This window comes from Apteryx rowi, unplaced genomic scaffold (assembly GCF_003343035.1).
Source record: "Apteryx rowi isolate R43461 unplaced genomic scaffold, aptRow1 scaffold_322, whole genome shotgun sequence".
Taxonomy (NCBI): domain Eukaryota; kingdom Metazoa; phylum Chordata; class Aves; order Apterygiformes; family Apterygidae; genus Apteryx; species Apteryx rowi.
This window is the reverse complement of record NW_020449664.1, coordinates 528,374-542,933: the sequence shown is the minus strand read 5'-3', so window position 1 is coordinate 542,933 and position 14,560 is coordinate 528,374. Positions and strand designations below refer to the sequence as shown.

The 14,560-nt window shown below is 60.5% G+C and overlaps 4 protein-coding genes across 5 annotated transcripts in view; 3 read left to right on the top strand and 1 right to left on the bottom strand.

The window, feature by feature from the left end:
• TYMP (thymidine phosphorylase) overlaps positions 1–248 on the top strand; it is a 9,385-nt gene extending 9,137 nt beyond the window's left edge. Inside the window, exon 12 of the mRNA XM_026071163.1 lies at positions 232–248. Within this exon, the coding sequence (XP_025926948.1) occupies positions 232–248 (17 nt within the window). The remainder of the gene's footprint in view (positions 1–231) is intronic.
• On the top strand, positions 235–1,156 carry LOC112968664 (protein SCO2 homolog, mitochondrial). The gene has a single exon (XM_026071145.1). It carries the CDS (start codon positions 333–335, stop codon positions 1,113–1,115), a length of 783 nt encoding a protein of 260 aa, XP_025926930.1. The 5' UTR covers positions 235–332; the 3' UTR covers positions 1,116–1,156.
• Positions 1,157–1,520: 364 nt separating this feature from the next.
• Positions 1,521–13,448, bottom strand: NCAPH2 (non-SMC condensin II complex subunit H2). Of its 2 annotated transcripts, none has more exons than XM_026071146.1 (20): positions 13,192–13,448; positions 12,554–12,655; positions 12,009–12,064; positions 10,411–10,486; positions 9,474–9,548; positions 9,077–9,156; positions 8,355–8,509; positions 7,713–7,808; positions 7,309–7,418; positions 7,096–7,167; positions 6,774–6,840; positions 6,156–6,263; positions 4,465–4,518; positions 3,646–3,716; positions 3,255–3,366; positions 2,954–3,019; positions 2,588–2,640; positions 2,234–2,335; positions 1,858–2,007; positions 1,521–1,778 (listed from the first exon to the last, which is right to left on the bottom strand). In XM_026071146.1, exons 1-20 carry the CDS (start codon positions 13,297–13,299, stop codon positions 1,641–1,643), a joined length of 1,851 nt encoding a protein of 616 aa, XP_025926931.1. In that variant the 5' UTR covers positions 13,300–13,448; the 3' UTR covers positions 1,521–1,640. The 2 variants fall into 2 exon arrangements, with proteins under 2 accessions (XP_025926931.1, XP_025926932.1); XM_026071147.1 differs by having other exon boundaries at positions 9,474–9,545.
• A 376-nt stretch (positions 13,449–13,824) lies between these two features.
• The window catches only part of LMF2 (lipase maturation factor 2), a 12,381-nt gene continuing 11,645 nt past the window's right edge, over positions 13,825–14,560 (top strand). The window contains exon 1 of the mRNA XM_026071162.1: positions 13,825–13,876. Within this exon, the coding sequence (XP_025926947.1) occupies positions 13,825–13,876 (52 nt within the window). The remainder of the gene's footprint in view (positions 13,877–14,560) is intronic.

Genomic DNA, 14,560 nt, shown 5'->3' with positions numbered 1-14,560 from the left:
GGCGAAGGGCAGCGGGGTCAGAGGGCAGCGGCGGGGTCAGAGGGCAGCGGCGGGACGGGGCGGAGCGGGGGGCAGCGGCGGGGCCGGGGGATAAAGGGCGCCCACAGGAGCAGGGACAACAAGAGGGGGGTCAAAGGGCGCTGGGGCGGGGGTCAAGGGGCACCAGGAGGTGAACGGGAGGGGGGTCAAAGGACACCAGGAGGTGAAAGGGTGGGGGTTAAGGGGCACCAGGAGGTCAAGGGGCATGAGGAGGTGAAGGGGCAGGTGAGGGGTCGGCAGGGCCCTGCCCCGCGGCCCTGCCCCAGCCTCCGCCTCTCCGCAGCCTGGCCGCCATGGCCCGGGCCCTGCTGCGCGGGTGCTGCCTGCTGCCCYGCGGCCCCGGCCGGGGACTCTGGGCCGCCCCGGGGCCACCAACAGGCCCGCCCGGCCATGGGTCCACCCCGCGCCGCCTGTCCAGGGCCGCCAGCACGGGGCAGCTGGCGCTGGGGCCGCGGCTGCTGGTGACGGCGGGCATCGGGGGCGYGGCGCTGGCCGGCTGGCTCTACCTGCGCGCCCAGAAGGAGCAGCAGCGGAAGCTGCGGCGGCTGCAGGAGCTGAAGAAGCTGTCGATCGGGCAGGGTAACTTCCAGCTGCTGGACCACACGGGGCGGCCCCGCACCAAGGCCGACTTCCTGGGGCAGTGGGTGCTGCTCTACTTCGGCTTCACCCACTGCCCTGACATCTGTCCCGACGAGCTGGAGAAGCTGAGCCGCGTGGTGGAGCTGCTGGACCGGGACCCGGCCCTGCCCCGCGTCCAGCCCCTCTTCATCACGGTGGACCCCGAGCGGGACAACGTGGCGGCGGTGGCCCGCTACGTGCGGGACTTCCACCCGCGGCTGCTGGGGCTGACGGGCAGCCCYGAGCAGGTGCGGGAGGCGGGCAAGGCCTACCGCGTCTACTACAGCGCCGGCCCCAAGGACGAGGACGACGACTACATCGTGGACCACACCGTCATCATCTACCTGCTCGGCCCCGACGGGCTCTTCCTGGACTACTACAACCGCGGCAAGACGGAYGCCAAGATCGCCCAGAGCGTCCGGCACCACATGGAGACCTACGAGTCGCTCCTCAGCTGAGCGCCAGCCAGCGCCAGGGCAATAAAGGCTCGTGGTGTGCACTGCTGCTGCCTGTGTCCCGTGGGCTGCGAGGGGGCCGGCCCGGGGGGCAGCAGGGAGCACCCSCGGGGCAGACAGGAGGGGAAGGAGGCGTCTGCCCAGCCCCAGGGAAAAGGACGCTTCCCCCAGCTGTGCCGCTGCGCTGCCCCAGGCGGGGGCAGGCAGGTGGGGAGGGACATGCGGCCGCAGCAGGGGTCGAGCCCTGTGCACACCAGGCAGTTTGGGGGCCGGGGGGGGGGAGGCAGGCGGCCGTGTCTGCAGGGAGCAGCCCCCCACTGCAACCCTCCCGTCCCCACGACACAAGCGCCTGTACCAAAAGTCACCAGAGCTTTATTGCTGCGACCGCGCGAGGGGCCAAGGGGGGGCCCTGGCATGCCGGGGGCAGCACGAGGGGCCGAGGGGGGGCCCTGGCGTGCCGGGGGCGGCACGAGGGGAGCTGTACAGGACGGGGGTATGTACAGGGCGAGGTGGGCCGGGCCGGCGCGCTCACTCGGAGACGGAGGGAGCCTTGTAGGTGCGGAACCGCTCGTGCGCGCGCTCCTGGGTGAGGAGCCGCAGCCGCATGGTGTCCACCGCCTCCTCCAGGCCCGGCTGCTGGGAGATCTCCACCGAGTAGTCGTTGGCCTGGGAAGGGGGCAGCGGGTGAGGGCGGGCTGCGGGGGGACGGCGCAGGGCAGGCGCCCGCCGCCCTCTCCGCACTTACCAGCTGCAGCGAGGCCAGCATGTACCGGCACACCTCGAAGTCGGGCTTGCCGGCCACCAGGCTGGCGAAGGAGCGCCACTCGCCCACGCCGCCGAAGCAGGACGCCAGCTGGTCCCCGTAGCGGTGGATATCGAAGGCCGCTCGCTCCTCCTGCGGGGAAGAAGCGGGGTTGGGCAGAGCCTCGGGCTTCCCACACACGTTACGGGTCCGGGAGCGTCCCGCGTTGCTCCAGCGCCACGGGAGCGCTGCGCCCCTGTGCCGGGGTGTGGGAGGGCACCGGCACGAGTGCAGCACGGTACCAGGAGAGAGGCGCTCCCGCCCCGTGCCCCTTTCCAGCGGGACTGAGGACGGGGGAGGCCGGCGCACCRCAACGCACCTGCTCCTGCAGCAGCGGCCCCATCTTCTCCTCCCAGTCGCGGATGTGCCGGGACAGCACCGTCTCCTGCGCATACTTCTGGGAGTTGGCGATGAACAGCTCCTGCGGGCGGAGAGGGACGCAGGGAACAGGGAGCCACCAGCAGCCTCCCATGGTGTCGCCCCGCTGCCCTCGCAGCGTGCTTTGCTCCCGGGTCCGGCACAGGCGCCCCCGCCGAGCTCCCCCCATCCCGAGGCATGGCACCAGTGGCGGAGCCAGCGGCTATCCCGGAACGGGCACGCTGCCACCCCCCAGCCCTGGCCAGGGGCAGAGGCAGCAGCCCGCGCCGGAGGCAGCGGGGGCATGGCTACGTACCACGTTCCTCCTCACCAGCTCCTCGTAGCTCGGCGAGTCCAAATCGCAGGGGCCTGCAAGAGGGCGAAGCATCACCGTGCAGCCTGCCCCATCGCGCCCAGGCACGCCGAGCGAGGAAAGGGGGGGTGCTCCCACRGGGGCGAGTTTGTGCCCCCGGCTGGGCACAGCTCCAGGCAGCGATGCCACCCCTGGGGACGCACGGGCCATCCTGCAGGGCAGGACGTGCTGGGAGGCTCCCAGCACCCACCAGATGCTCAGGACGCACCGCAGCCTTTGGCTCACGGTGGGTCCTGGCTGTGGCGCTGAGGCCGCGTGGCCTGAGCTGAGGGAAGAGGGCTCGTCCCGCGTCCCCCGTGGGCACCTCACCCATGGCTCCTTCGACCAGCTCCTCCGGGGCCTCGGGCTGGATATCTTCATGCTCCCCAAAGTCATCTGCCAAGACGGGGAGACCCTGCTCAGGACCCCTGGGAACACTCCCAGGTTCGCCCCACACCTGCCGGCTCCAGCGCAGCCCCAGCTGCACACCCGTTCCTGCTGCCGCTCCGGGGCCGGCCCCGTCTCAAGAGCCAGCAGTCGGTCACAAGGGTCTGGCAGCCGCAAGCGCTGAGGCAGCAGAGCAGGACAGAGGGCCAGACCGCTGGCCTGGCTCTGCGATTTTCAGAAGTACCTGCTTCTTCATCGTAGTCGTCCCCACGCTCCTCTTCCAGCGCGTTCAGCTCCTCCTCAGCCAGGCCACCTGCTGCCAGCCGGTGCTGCAGTGGCAGCGCCAGCAGCGGCTCCTGGAGGAAGAGCATCCCTGAGCGTCCCAGACTTCTGCCCCCGCTCCCAGGGCCTGCAGCGGCTCCCCGTGAGCAGCCCTGCTGGGTTCGCAGCACAACGGCGCCCAGGGAGCAGCGCTGGGCCCGGAGCCCCCCTGCTCCACGGTCCCGACACGGGCGCCGCGTCTGCCCCTGCRCGCAGGCGGGCAGAGCCGCAGCTCGGCTAAGCGCACCCGGAGCCAGGCGAGCTCTTCCCCTCGCACCCCCCTCCGCCCTGCCCCAGCGCCGCTGCCTCCTTACCATTCTCCGCTGCAGCTTCCTCTGCGCAGCAAACCGCTCCTTCAGCTGCTTCCAGTACAGCACCTCCAGATCTGCACAGACRCGGCGTTTGCACAGGCCCCAGAGGCGCTTCGCTGCTTCCCCACAGCCCTTCGCAGCTACGAGGCGTGGGTTTTCTCCTCCAGACCTAGCAACCCACGGCGAAGTCCCCCACCCTGACTCTGAGACTGTCAGCGTGCCTTCCCCCGTTCCCCTCTCGTGGTTTTGGYGCTGCAGGCCTGTGCGGACACCTGCCCGCCCTTCTGTGTCACATCACCGCTGTAGAGACAAGCTGCGAGTTCCCCAACTTCCCTGTCTTTAAGTACAGGACAGGTTTTGCAGTGAAAACAAGCAAAGCTTAGTTTAGCAAGTTTTACGGTCTGCTTTTAAAAAGACAAACAGCTGCAAGATTAGAAACCGCAGCTTACAAGGAGAACGAGAACACGAAATGCCATCCTCGTCCATCCTAAACAGCAGGGTTCTCGGCTAGCGGTTTCTGTGCTCTCTGCCTTATGCTCCTCCAGTACAGCCTTGCCACAGAGGATCTGGGCTTTGCACCCAGTTTCCCCGCGACACCAGCTAAGCTTCCTCCTTCCTTTCGACGCAGCTGTAACCCCCGGGAGGCTGCACAGCACAGGGGCACAGCGGTCAGACTGCGCGGGATCACACGCCCTTGCCTTTGCCCACACACTCATTTCACACTCCGACTGGGGAGGCAGTGACAGCCACAGGTTGGAAAGAGGGAGATGAAATGAAATTCTGTTTCTCAAACACACACACACACCACCACGTCCTGCTCACCAGCAAACGTTGGTCCTTTCCTCCTGGTTTTCCTGCTGTCAGCTACGTTGTTATCTAGGAAAATCAGAGAGAACTGAAGTCAGAATCGAAGGTGCCAACCCCATGGCTGCGTCTACGAGCTCCTCGCTACTGCTGGCGCAGGGAGCCTTAAGGACAGACACGCACGCTTCGGCAGCACGGAGCCCAGGGCTCGGTCTTGCTCTGGCAACGAATTTGGCAATGCTGAGCTGTCCGCAGGCTCCTGTGTCTTTCCACCYGCACAACAGCGGTAACGGCCCGGCCTCCCTGTGAAGCCCAGCAGGGAGACCATGCACACGCGAGGCTGCGAGCTGCACGAAGGCGAGGGGAGCAGACAGCACGCTGGTGACAGTTCTGTTACTAAAATGCCTGTCACAGCGTGCAACAGTCCTAAAGAGACGGCCAAAGCCATCTCCTTCTCCAAGAGGCTTTCTGGCCATGCCCGAAACAGCAACCAACAACTCCGTTACTAGCGGTTGCCAGGAGTCTAACGGAGCTTGCTCCCGCTGAGAAAAGCACAGCCTCCCGTTTGGAAAAGGAGCAAGGGGCCACAGGATCCTAGGAGAGCCAATGGATCAAGGAGGCCACCTCCGCAATATGAGAGTGGAGGGACTTCCACAGACGTTTCGCATCTTCAGTGGAGAAAGGAAGCTCAGTTCTCTGTAGTCCTGAGCTTCCTCAGGGACTGATCTTCACTAGGAGAAGAACAGCTCCTTTAGGCTTCGGGAGAGCGCCCAGAGCCAAGCCAGGAAGACACAGGCACAGCACAGCTRCTGCTATGCGCCTGGCTGTAAGAAAGGACACTCGGAACCAAGTTCATTTTCCAAAAGCTTTTGTGCCTCCAGTTTGAGGAAAACCTCAGAAACAGCAGTGTCRGAGGCACAGAGCTCTGTGCCAGAGCCTGCAAGTCGAAACTCTAGGTGGGGAGAGGTGACTTGCACATCTTGTGTGCTGGGGCTGACTCAGACGAGAAGATGGCATTTTTGAAATGTTTGCATCCTGTTAAAACTACTAAAGATCCGTCAAGTAAGCTCTGCACGACTCCAGAGCACCCTCCCTGGGGCTTGGATGCCCGTCAGCCCCAAGCCAGCTGCTCCAACCCCTCCTTCTTCCCCTCCAGCAATCCCTCACAGGGCAACAAGCAGTACAAAAACCACAGACATTTATATTTAGGCTGCTATTACTTTATATTCTCTCAGCTTCCGTTTTAAACATGTCTTGTTATCGCAGTGAGCTGGTAGTGGACTTTCCCTGGATTTTCAAAACCTCAGTAATGCCCTGGTGAGGTGCAGAGCTCTGGCCAGGTTACTCTCTTTCAGATTATTTGCCCTTTTCTCCTGGGAGCAAATACCTTGACTAAGGCTAAGTCAAGGTGGGCGAAGAGACCTTGAGCTAACTAAAGGTGGCAATTCATATACCACTCAGTAAACGGGAGAAAACACGCACATCACGTGTTCTTGAGGGACTCCAGCAAGACCTGAGACCTTGCATCAGAGCAGACACCAGTTGCTGGTGGTAGACTGGGTGGCGGGATCTGAGGTGAATGCTGAAAAGGGCTTGGCAGACTCAGAGCAAACATATCACAGGGTTTGGGCAAGTGCATTTTCTGGCAGAGAAAGATCCTGGGAGAAAACTAGCTGCAGGGTKGCAAAAACTATGGCCACGATACTCACAGGTCGCAGAGAACCATTTCATGAAGTCCTGAAGCTTCCTYGGTCCTTTCCTTTTCCGCTTGCTACCAGCCACTTCGTCCAGGCCGTGTGGCACCACAAAGGGCCTCCCTGGAGGCAGAGAGGGGAGAGATGAGCAGCCCTGCAGGGCTGGGGCTAAGCCAGGCACCAGCAAAGCAGCGCCGGGCGCTGCGGGGTGCTGAGTGCCGCAGGGAGCATCCCAGGCCTTGCGTTGCTCAGAGCGGGGCAAGGAGCACAGGCTCTCCCTGCCTCTCCCCACCCCCCTTCTCCGCCCATCACGGGGCTGGGAAAGACTCACCCTGGCTCTGGGGACACTGAACGACAAGCTGTTGGGAAACGGGGCCTTACTGTCCCCCCACCCACACACACTGCTGGAGGGTGGTTGCAGGAAGCGCTATGTGCCAGGACAGAGAGACATTTGTGACAGTCTCCCGGTCCCTAAACAGTGACTTCCTCTGTCCATCACTGCCCTTCGCCAAAGGCTTGCGGCCCCTTGCAGCTATAGGTCTGCAAGAGGAGCTGCTGAGCCAAGCCCTGGGCACGCAAGCACAGACTAAAGCCCGSGGAGCAGCCACTCTTCCCCAACCCCACCTCAAATACCTTTCTTAAAYGGCTTGTCTTCAGAGTCACCAAAGGGGTCAAGGCTTTGCCATGGATCCAGCATTTCCTGGCGGAGGAAGGAAACACRGATGAACACTGTGCCTGGGCAAGCTCCCACCCTCTCTGCTCCAGGCGAAGATCTCTGCAGCACCCCTGGGTGGGCGCACAGGAGCCAGCCACGTGGCTCAGCGGGTCACTCCACGACCTGCACCAGCACGGTGGGGAGGGCAGGGCAATCCTGGGGCAGCTTCCCACAGYGTCTGGGCCTTGCTCCTGCTCCCACGGCCTCCGCGGGGTCCCCTTCAGCTCTGGCCTCTCCTACCTTGATGTGGGCTTTGGGGTCCTCAGCAGGGGCTCGCTCCCGCAGCACGTAGCCCTTTGCCTGGGGCGCACTCTGGCAGGCACAGAACAAGACAGTTAGTTTCCTGCAGCATCTGGCAAGAGCCCRAACAGCAAACCACAGGGCAGCAAGGCTTCGGTGGCGGGGGGAGCGAGGCAGCCGCACTGCCTCCACCGAGCCCCTGCCCAGGCCTACCCTCTGCGGCTCAATGCGTTCGTCGACAGCCGGAGTCGTTTCCACGTTGTCCTCTGGGACCACGGGCAAGTCATCCTCACAGTCGTTGTCATCATCCGGTCCCGCAGCACCTGGCAGGAGAACTAAGTGATCAATAGCCGTAAAAGCCTCTGGGATCTCCCTTTTCCACCCCATCCGTGATGGAGTCCCACTGCGGAGTTTTGCTTGCTAAATCACGGCAAACAGACCAGCCAAAGCTCTTGAGAAGACAAGACAGTTTCACTGATAACGCAGAGACCAGGAGCACCCTGCACCACGCACTGCCGAGCCGCACGAGCACACGCAAACCAGCCCAGCAAGGCACGCAGGCGGGAAGGGCGAAAGGCCGGATCGGCCTCCAGCCCCTCCGACCCAGCACATCTCACCTCCATCTTCAGAGAAGTTCAGCACCGGGATGGGTGCCCCGCAGGTGCTGAGACACACGGGCTCCCTCCCATCGCCGAGAGCAGAGGACTGCGCTCCTGCCAAGGTCACAGAGGTGAGATGTTACCAGCACTCCCAGCCAGGCCCTCGCACCGTTTCTGCCCACAGGAGTCTCACCCGCCAGCACCAACCCACGACAGCCACAGTTCCCAACCGCCCCTTCCCACCAAGCCCACCAAGGCCGAGTGCCGCAGGCAGCCTCCGCCGCGCAAGCGCAGGCTGCGGAAGGGGCRGCTGCGAGCGTCAGCCCGGGTGCTGCGACAAGGGCTGCTCGGCTGCTCTTCCACACGGTGCCCTGTCTTTGCCCAGCGTCCGACCTCCCCCATGACCATGATCTCCTGGTGGTAACAGGTCTCTGCTGCTCCGGCAGCCAGCGTGCTTTTGCTGCGGGCAGAGCAGCAGAGGGAGGCCAGTCATGTCCCCTCTGCCCCGAGGAGCTGGGCTCTTTCCAAGGCCAGGGCCTCCTCGAGGCAGAAGGCTAGCAAAGCATCCCAGCGGTGCCGCGGGCCGCTCAGCACGGCCTTTTGGCTGATCCTCAGACCGGCCCTGGCAGCTCCGCAGAGATCCTCCCCCCAACTCCATACCTCCTGCCCTGTCGGGGTTCCCTTCGTGGTGCCTTTCCTGCAAGAAGCATGTGGGAGAAAGGCCTGCCAGTTCCAGCATGAAGGCTCCGGTGGCATGAGGGGTGCACGTGTTCATCCGGAAATCCTTCCGGCTGGCTAGGATCTCCCCCTTCCGGCTAGGAGCAAAGAACTYGTTAGGGCATCCCCCCCGACAAGGCTCTGCCCTGTCTCGCTGGGARCAGCCAGGTCCGAGGGCAACCGGCCTGCCTCAGGAGCGTGCAGGTTTTGCGTGTGAATAGAAGAGGGGCTGCCGCAAAAGGTGGGAGGAAGTTTGAGGGAGGAGTATGGGAGCCCAGGTGAGGTGTCCCCGAAGCCGAAGGGCCCTCCCTGCTCCAGCATCAATCCCAGCACTCCTCTTGGCTCTTCTCACACTTGTCTGGCACAGAAAAGTCCAGACCAGATTTCCCATCGCAGCTCCGGGCTCCTCCCTCCCTCCCCCACCGGGGTTACTGCCCTGCCCTGCCTTCACCAGCCGCAGTTCCCGTGAAGAAGCACATGTATCCCAGCTCTCTGGAGCCCTTGGGATTATTCTTCCTTCCTGYCTTACAGTTTGAGTTAGGAAAGTGCTACTTCCTCTGCTGCGGCCCAGGGAAAGTCGGACCTTATTCTGACAACACGCAAAACGAGGCGGCCCAGCTAACCCCGGGGGGCTGCCGGAGGGGCACCACGAGGTTGGCTTGCACCTGAACAGAGGGTTGTTTCTCTTCTCAGCCTCTTCYGGGGGAACCAAAGCCATCGGCGTCAAGGGAACAATGTCCACAGTCTGCAAAGACAAGACAGCGGGATTGGAGCTGCCACGGCACGAGGCGGGAGGAGGAGCTGGGGCCGCTCGGGCAGGATGGGCCGTGGGGAAGGCAGGAACAGGCACCCAGGACACATCCCTGCCACGTGCCACTGCCTGGGGCTCAGGAAGGGCAACAAAGCAACCTCCACTTGCCCTCTGCGAGCGACTAGCACCGTCCCTTGCAGAGCTTCGCTGGGACGGCAGCTGGCCCCCAGCACCTTTGGGATTCAGTGCTAATGCTGGGGAAACCCGATAGAGAGGAAGGGCTAGAAGAGGACAAGAAGAGCTTCTCTTACGTTGGGCTGATGATCCTTCCTCATGTCCACGCTCGCCTGGCTGGTGTCCCCGATGTCGTCCAGGGAGAGGAACTGCTGAGAGAGATCCGCACCAGTGAACACCTTGGCAGGTAGGGCTCGGTCTGCTGGGCCGCACCGTCACTCTGGGACCCCAAGGCCCTAACGGGGATGGGGTGGGCACAGGGGACTCGCACGGCTGCCACCACGCGAGCGGGACAGAACCAACAGAGCTACAGCTAGTGGAGCGACACCTATTCGCRCCTCTGCACCTGGAGAGCCACCAGGTTGGTGTGCGCAGTACTCTCAGAAGGCAGTGCCAGATGGGCAGGAAACTGCCACAGGGGAGGAGAGGGAGCAATGGACAAAGCAATGTCCCCACGGTCATGGAGAGGGCCCACTCCCAGCCCTCTGCTTGGCCCAAGCCAGCGAGCCGCCTGCAGCCCCGAAGGATGGAAAGCTGAAGGAGAGAAGCCCTGAGATACCACCTGAACTAAGGATTAAGAGGCGGAAGGGTTGATGGAGCTCCCCAGCTGCTGAACAGGGACCACCACCTCCCAGGAACGAGGGAAAGGGGGGCTAACTCCTTTCCAGGAGGGCTGCCGCGTGGCAGATCGCTCCTTCTGTACGCCAGCACAGGAGCCACACGACAGAAGTCCATGAAGTGCTCTGGCCAAGCCTGGTGGCAGAAGGGGGTTGTGTGGGGCTAAACGCCCTCTGCGAGGGAACAGTGGCAGAACGAACRCAAGAGGTGGTGCCCACGGTGCCAGTCAGAAAGGGGGGATATGCTGCGGGCATCTGATCTCGGCTGCTTGCAGCCTGCTTGGTGCTTTCACGGCCCAACAGTTGAAAGCAGCTCTGCCTGTGCACCCAAGCCACCGAGCACCCTTCCTCCCGGGAGGCGGCACAGAGGAACCATGCTCCGCAACGACCRTCTCACCTCTTCTTCCTCAGTCCCAAAGCTTGCATCAGCATCTTTGCCATCCTCCCCTACAGAGCTGGGCTGCTTTTCCCGTCTGAGTCAGGGAGCAAAAATACAAGTGGTCACCGGTCAGGATCTGCCCAGGGCACTGGCCTGACACCAGCAAAAGCCAGAGGAAGAGCAATGGCAGGTTTCCTCCAACCCAACTGTGGGCCATACAGCAACCGGTGCGAGGATCTCTAAGCGTGATCTCTCAGCGGAGGCATCCCAAAGCACCACAGATAGAGATTATAGCATAACTGTAATTGCTGTTCTGCAGTGGCATCATCAGTTCATCCTCCTGATGAGAGCTAACTAACACGCTCCTGCTGTTCATCTGCTCCTGCCAAGCAAAAGGGTGCAGGTGGCTGGGAAGGAACTGGATTGTGATGGAAGAGGGGATCCAGCCTGCCCAGCAAATCCCATCTTTAACAAATACTTCCTACCAATTCCAGCTCAGAAGCTCAGTTACCAAAGCAGGAAAGAACAATTCACTTCAAGGCAATCACATGGCACGGAAATAATCGTTTGAGACATTTAGAAACCTCTGTCGCAGCTTCACCTTGCTCCAGCCCAAGCAGAGCCTCTTCCCAGTCTTGAGACTTGACCTTCCCCAACAAGCTATTGACAAGATTTCTTGTAAGTGGGGTTTATGGCTGGGCAAAGGAGAAGAAGGATGGTTCATTCAGGTAACTTGTTTGCATGGCTTGAGCCAAGTACCTGTTTGAAGCCACGTGCATCATGAAAACCTTGTCTTTTCTGCAAATTTCAGTTTGAGCGCAAACATAACTGCCAGTTTTAAACTGATCTCTCGTTAATGGAGAGCCTGTTAAAAACACGGGCCAGGCTGACAAYAGACAAGTTACATGAGAGAGTTTGAAACTGCAGCTAGAACAGTAGTGCCCCACTAGCTGCCCTCAGCAGCGGGTGGAAAATAAATCACAAGCTTCTTTGCCACAGTGGTTGATCTACTTYGCACTGAGATTGGCTGTGTGCGACGCTGGGGCACTGTCCTTTCCTTACGTAACGACAAAGCAACGCAACAACAAAACCACAAGATGATGCCACCGGTAAAGCTCTTGGGGATGAGAATCATCCCAAGCTAAAGCCCTGGACTGAAAGTAAGTCCTACCAGGGGCCTTTCATGCTACCAAAAAGAGTCCTTCAGCTTCAAGGATCTTTTTAAGGGGCTGGAGACCATCGCTGTAACAGGTTGGTTGGTTTGTTTCTTCTTTAGAGACGACTGCCCCAGGGGAGGAGCGCTCACTAATAGCAGGAGCAAGGCTCAGAGCTGGAGCGGAGTCAGGGACTCGGTTCCCACAGGGTCTCTCTGTAGATGGGGGCAAGTCACAGCCTCACCCATAAAACAGCCAGCGGTCAGGGCAGGAGCCACCAAACCTCAGCAGGAAGGACAGCAGGGGAAGGACGAAGGCCTTACCACGATAAAGAGGTCAAGAGCAGCCAGGGAGAAGCAGGTATTAGTGTGCACAGCTAAACCAGTGAAGTCACGCTGGAAGATCACAGTCCTGACCCCTTAGCAAGGGGTGACTCCCCAGAAAATGGAGATCTTTACTTACTTTTTGTTGGAAATGAAGTCGAGTGCCTGGTAGACCAGAGAATAGAGATATTCCACCTACAAAATAAGGCCCAGATTCTTGGAGAAAGAGAAAACAGTTTGCAGAAAGACTACTGCAACGGAGGCCACGATGAACCACAGCCCTCTTCTTATCTCCACCCCAGACAGCTAAAATTCAATTACTTGATAATCCCATTATTCTCATTATTATTCAAGCCATTTTGAGTCTAGGTTTGGGGAAGCAGTTCTTTTTGTTTTCCACCCTCTAGAGAAAAAAGTGCTCAATGGCAAAATTCTTGTTTTTTCCAGGCTTTTCTGGGCTGCCAATCCCCACTCACACAGAAGGGGTGAATTTGGGAATTACAGATTTATGCCCTTTCAGATTGGTGAGTGATTTTTATATTTAATTCTTTCAAAATCAAGGGCAACTTCCCAAGGTAGCCTCTGTACAAGCTTCAGCCTCAAAAACACCAGCTGAGGGATCACGGAGCGGACAAAATGGAAGGTCTAAGATCAAGACATGGCAGTTACTCCCAGGTTTCTCACCTTCTTACTGTAGATGCAGGCAGAGCCCTGGATTAACAGAGCTGCTTCTATGAAATTCATGGTGGTTTTGCCGCCATCAAAGGAGATACAGATTTGGTCCAGCTGCAAAACACACAAAAGAAGGAAAACAAAACGCCAATTTGCAGACTGGTTTAGAGGAGAGCACAGCAAGAGGAGAAAGGTAAGAGAGAAAAATCATAGCAATATGTCTAACATAGTATTTGAGGGACCAGATGTGATAAGTAAAGGCACAGAGAGAGAGAATATGTTTTTCTGGCCCCGGCAGCCTGAGAGGAGCTTTTCCATCAATGGTCTCATTTCTCCAGACCAGGCTGTGCCGTGAGGAGCATGGTCCCTAGTGCCCCCACGAAAACAGGGGGCATTCAAAAGGGGTGGCTGCAAACGCTGTTAGATAACGTCCCCGAACTTCAGCCCGTCGCAAGCCTCGATCAGCGACAGCACCGCTGCGCTGCCCTGCGGGCCGAGACGGGCGAGGGCTTCGGCGTCGCCACCGCAGCCGAGGGGCTGCCGGGGCAGGGAGGGCGGACGCTGCAGCCGCGCGGGCAGCGCCGAGGGGCACCGCTGCGCAAACCTCTCCGCCCCCCCGCAGAGCTGCGGTGACGCAGAGCCTCCCTTACCTCCTCCAGGTACTCCCCGAGCTGCGCAGCCACATCCACCTCCCAGTTCTTGGTGAGGTCGCGGATGGGCTGCAGAAGGTGCAGGAAGCGCGACTCCACATCCTCCATGGCGACAGATCCCGGGAAGGGCAGAGGTTACAGCTCGCTCCGCAGATGGGCAGACCCGCAGGATCGCTGAATAACCTGTTTCTTGGCGAATGCTGCTTCGTCAGAGACGACGTTTGACGGGTCGCTGTTCACTTAGGGCCAGGCGCAGCTTCGGCCTTATAATAGTTGGCTATTACAAGAATCTGAAGTCAACTGATGTCTTTCAAGTTCAATAGAAATACATGTTGTAAGTAAACATACCCCACAAAAACCAGAATAAAACCAGACTAGCACGTAAGAACCCAGAAATGGGAAACAAATGTCTTCTTTTATTTCTTTAAACACCTATAGGCGAGCTGGAACGCAACATCAGCTAGAAAGCCAAACACAGCTTCCAAGCCATTCTGGGACGAACATCACCAGCGTCACCAACGTCACTATTATCCATGCAATCTGCCCAGAGCAGCACCCAGGAGGCACTGACTGAATTCGCAGACTCCTTGCGCAGAACCACAGGAGATCCCTGCCCAGTTTCTGCCCGCTCTGATGCCCAAGCGTCACTTCGCGCGCAGGAGTAGCTGCTCCAAAGTCAGCGGAAGTATTCATGGGAGCAACGATCTGTGCGCTGAAGAACCGGCTCCTACAAACGTTTGCAGCCCAAACCTAGTGACTTGGGCTTACAGCCCAACCCTAGCAGTCTGCAGCTAAGGGCGGACTGCAGCATCCCGCCGGGCCCTCCAGCACCTCTCGTGGGGGGCCGTGCACGTAAATCCACAACTGCGGCCCCTACGGCTGGCTCTGATCAAGCGGCACCGTTAGGAAATGCATTCATCTGAGGGACATCCCAGACGCTTACTCCTATTTCCACAACGGCAGCCAGGAATTGGACCCCCCCAAACAAGACTATCAGCGTTAAAGGCTCCTAAAGAAACGCGTGTGCCGGCCCAAGCTGGCCAGCACGACGCTGTGCCGCGCTACGGTGAGTTAGGCGAAGCCGGAGGAAAACGCCTGCTCTGGTCCACGGGGAAGGGAGAGCCGGGCACCCGCGCGAGCTTTGGCGCTGCCGGCAGATGGGATGCGGGTGGAAGGCGCTTTGCGGGAGAGAAGGGCGGCCCAGGAGCTGCTCCCGCTGCCCCCGGCCCCGCTGCTCCCGCTGCCCCCAATCCCGCTGCTCCCGCTGCCCCCGGCCCCGCTGCTCCAGGCGCACGGGAAGCGATGGCCGAGGTATGGATGGGCCCTGCCATCCGCTAAAAACCCGCCCCACCAGTGCTCACGGTCCCCC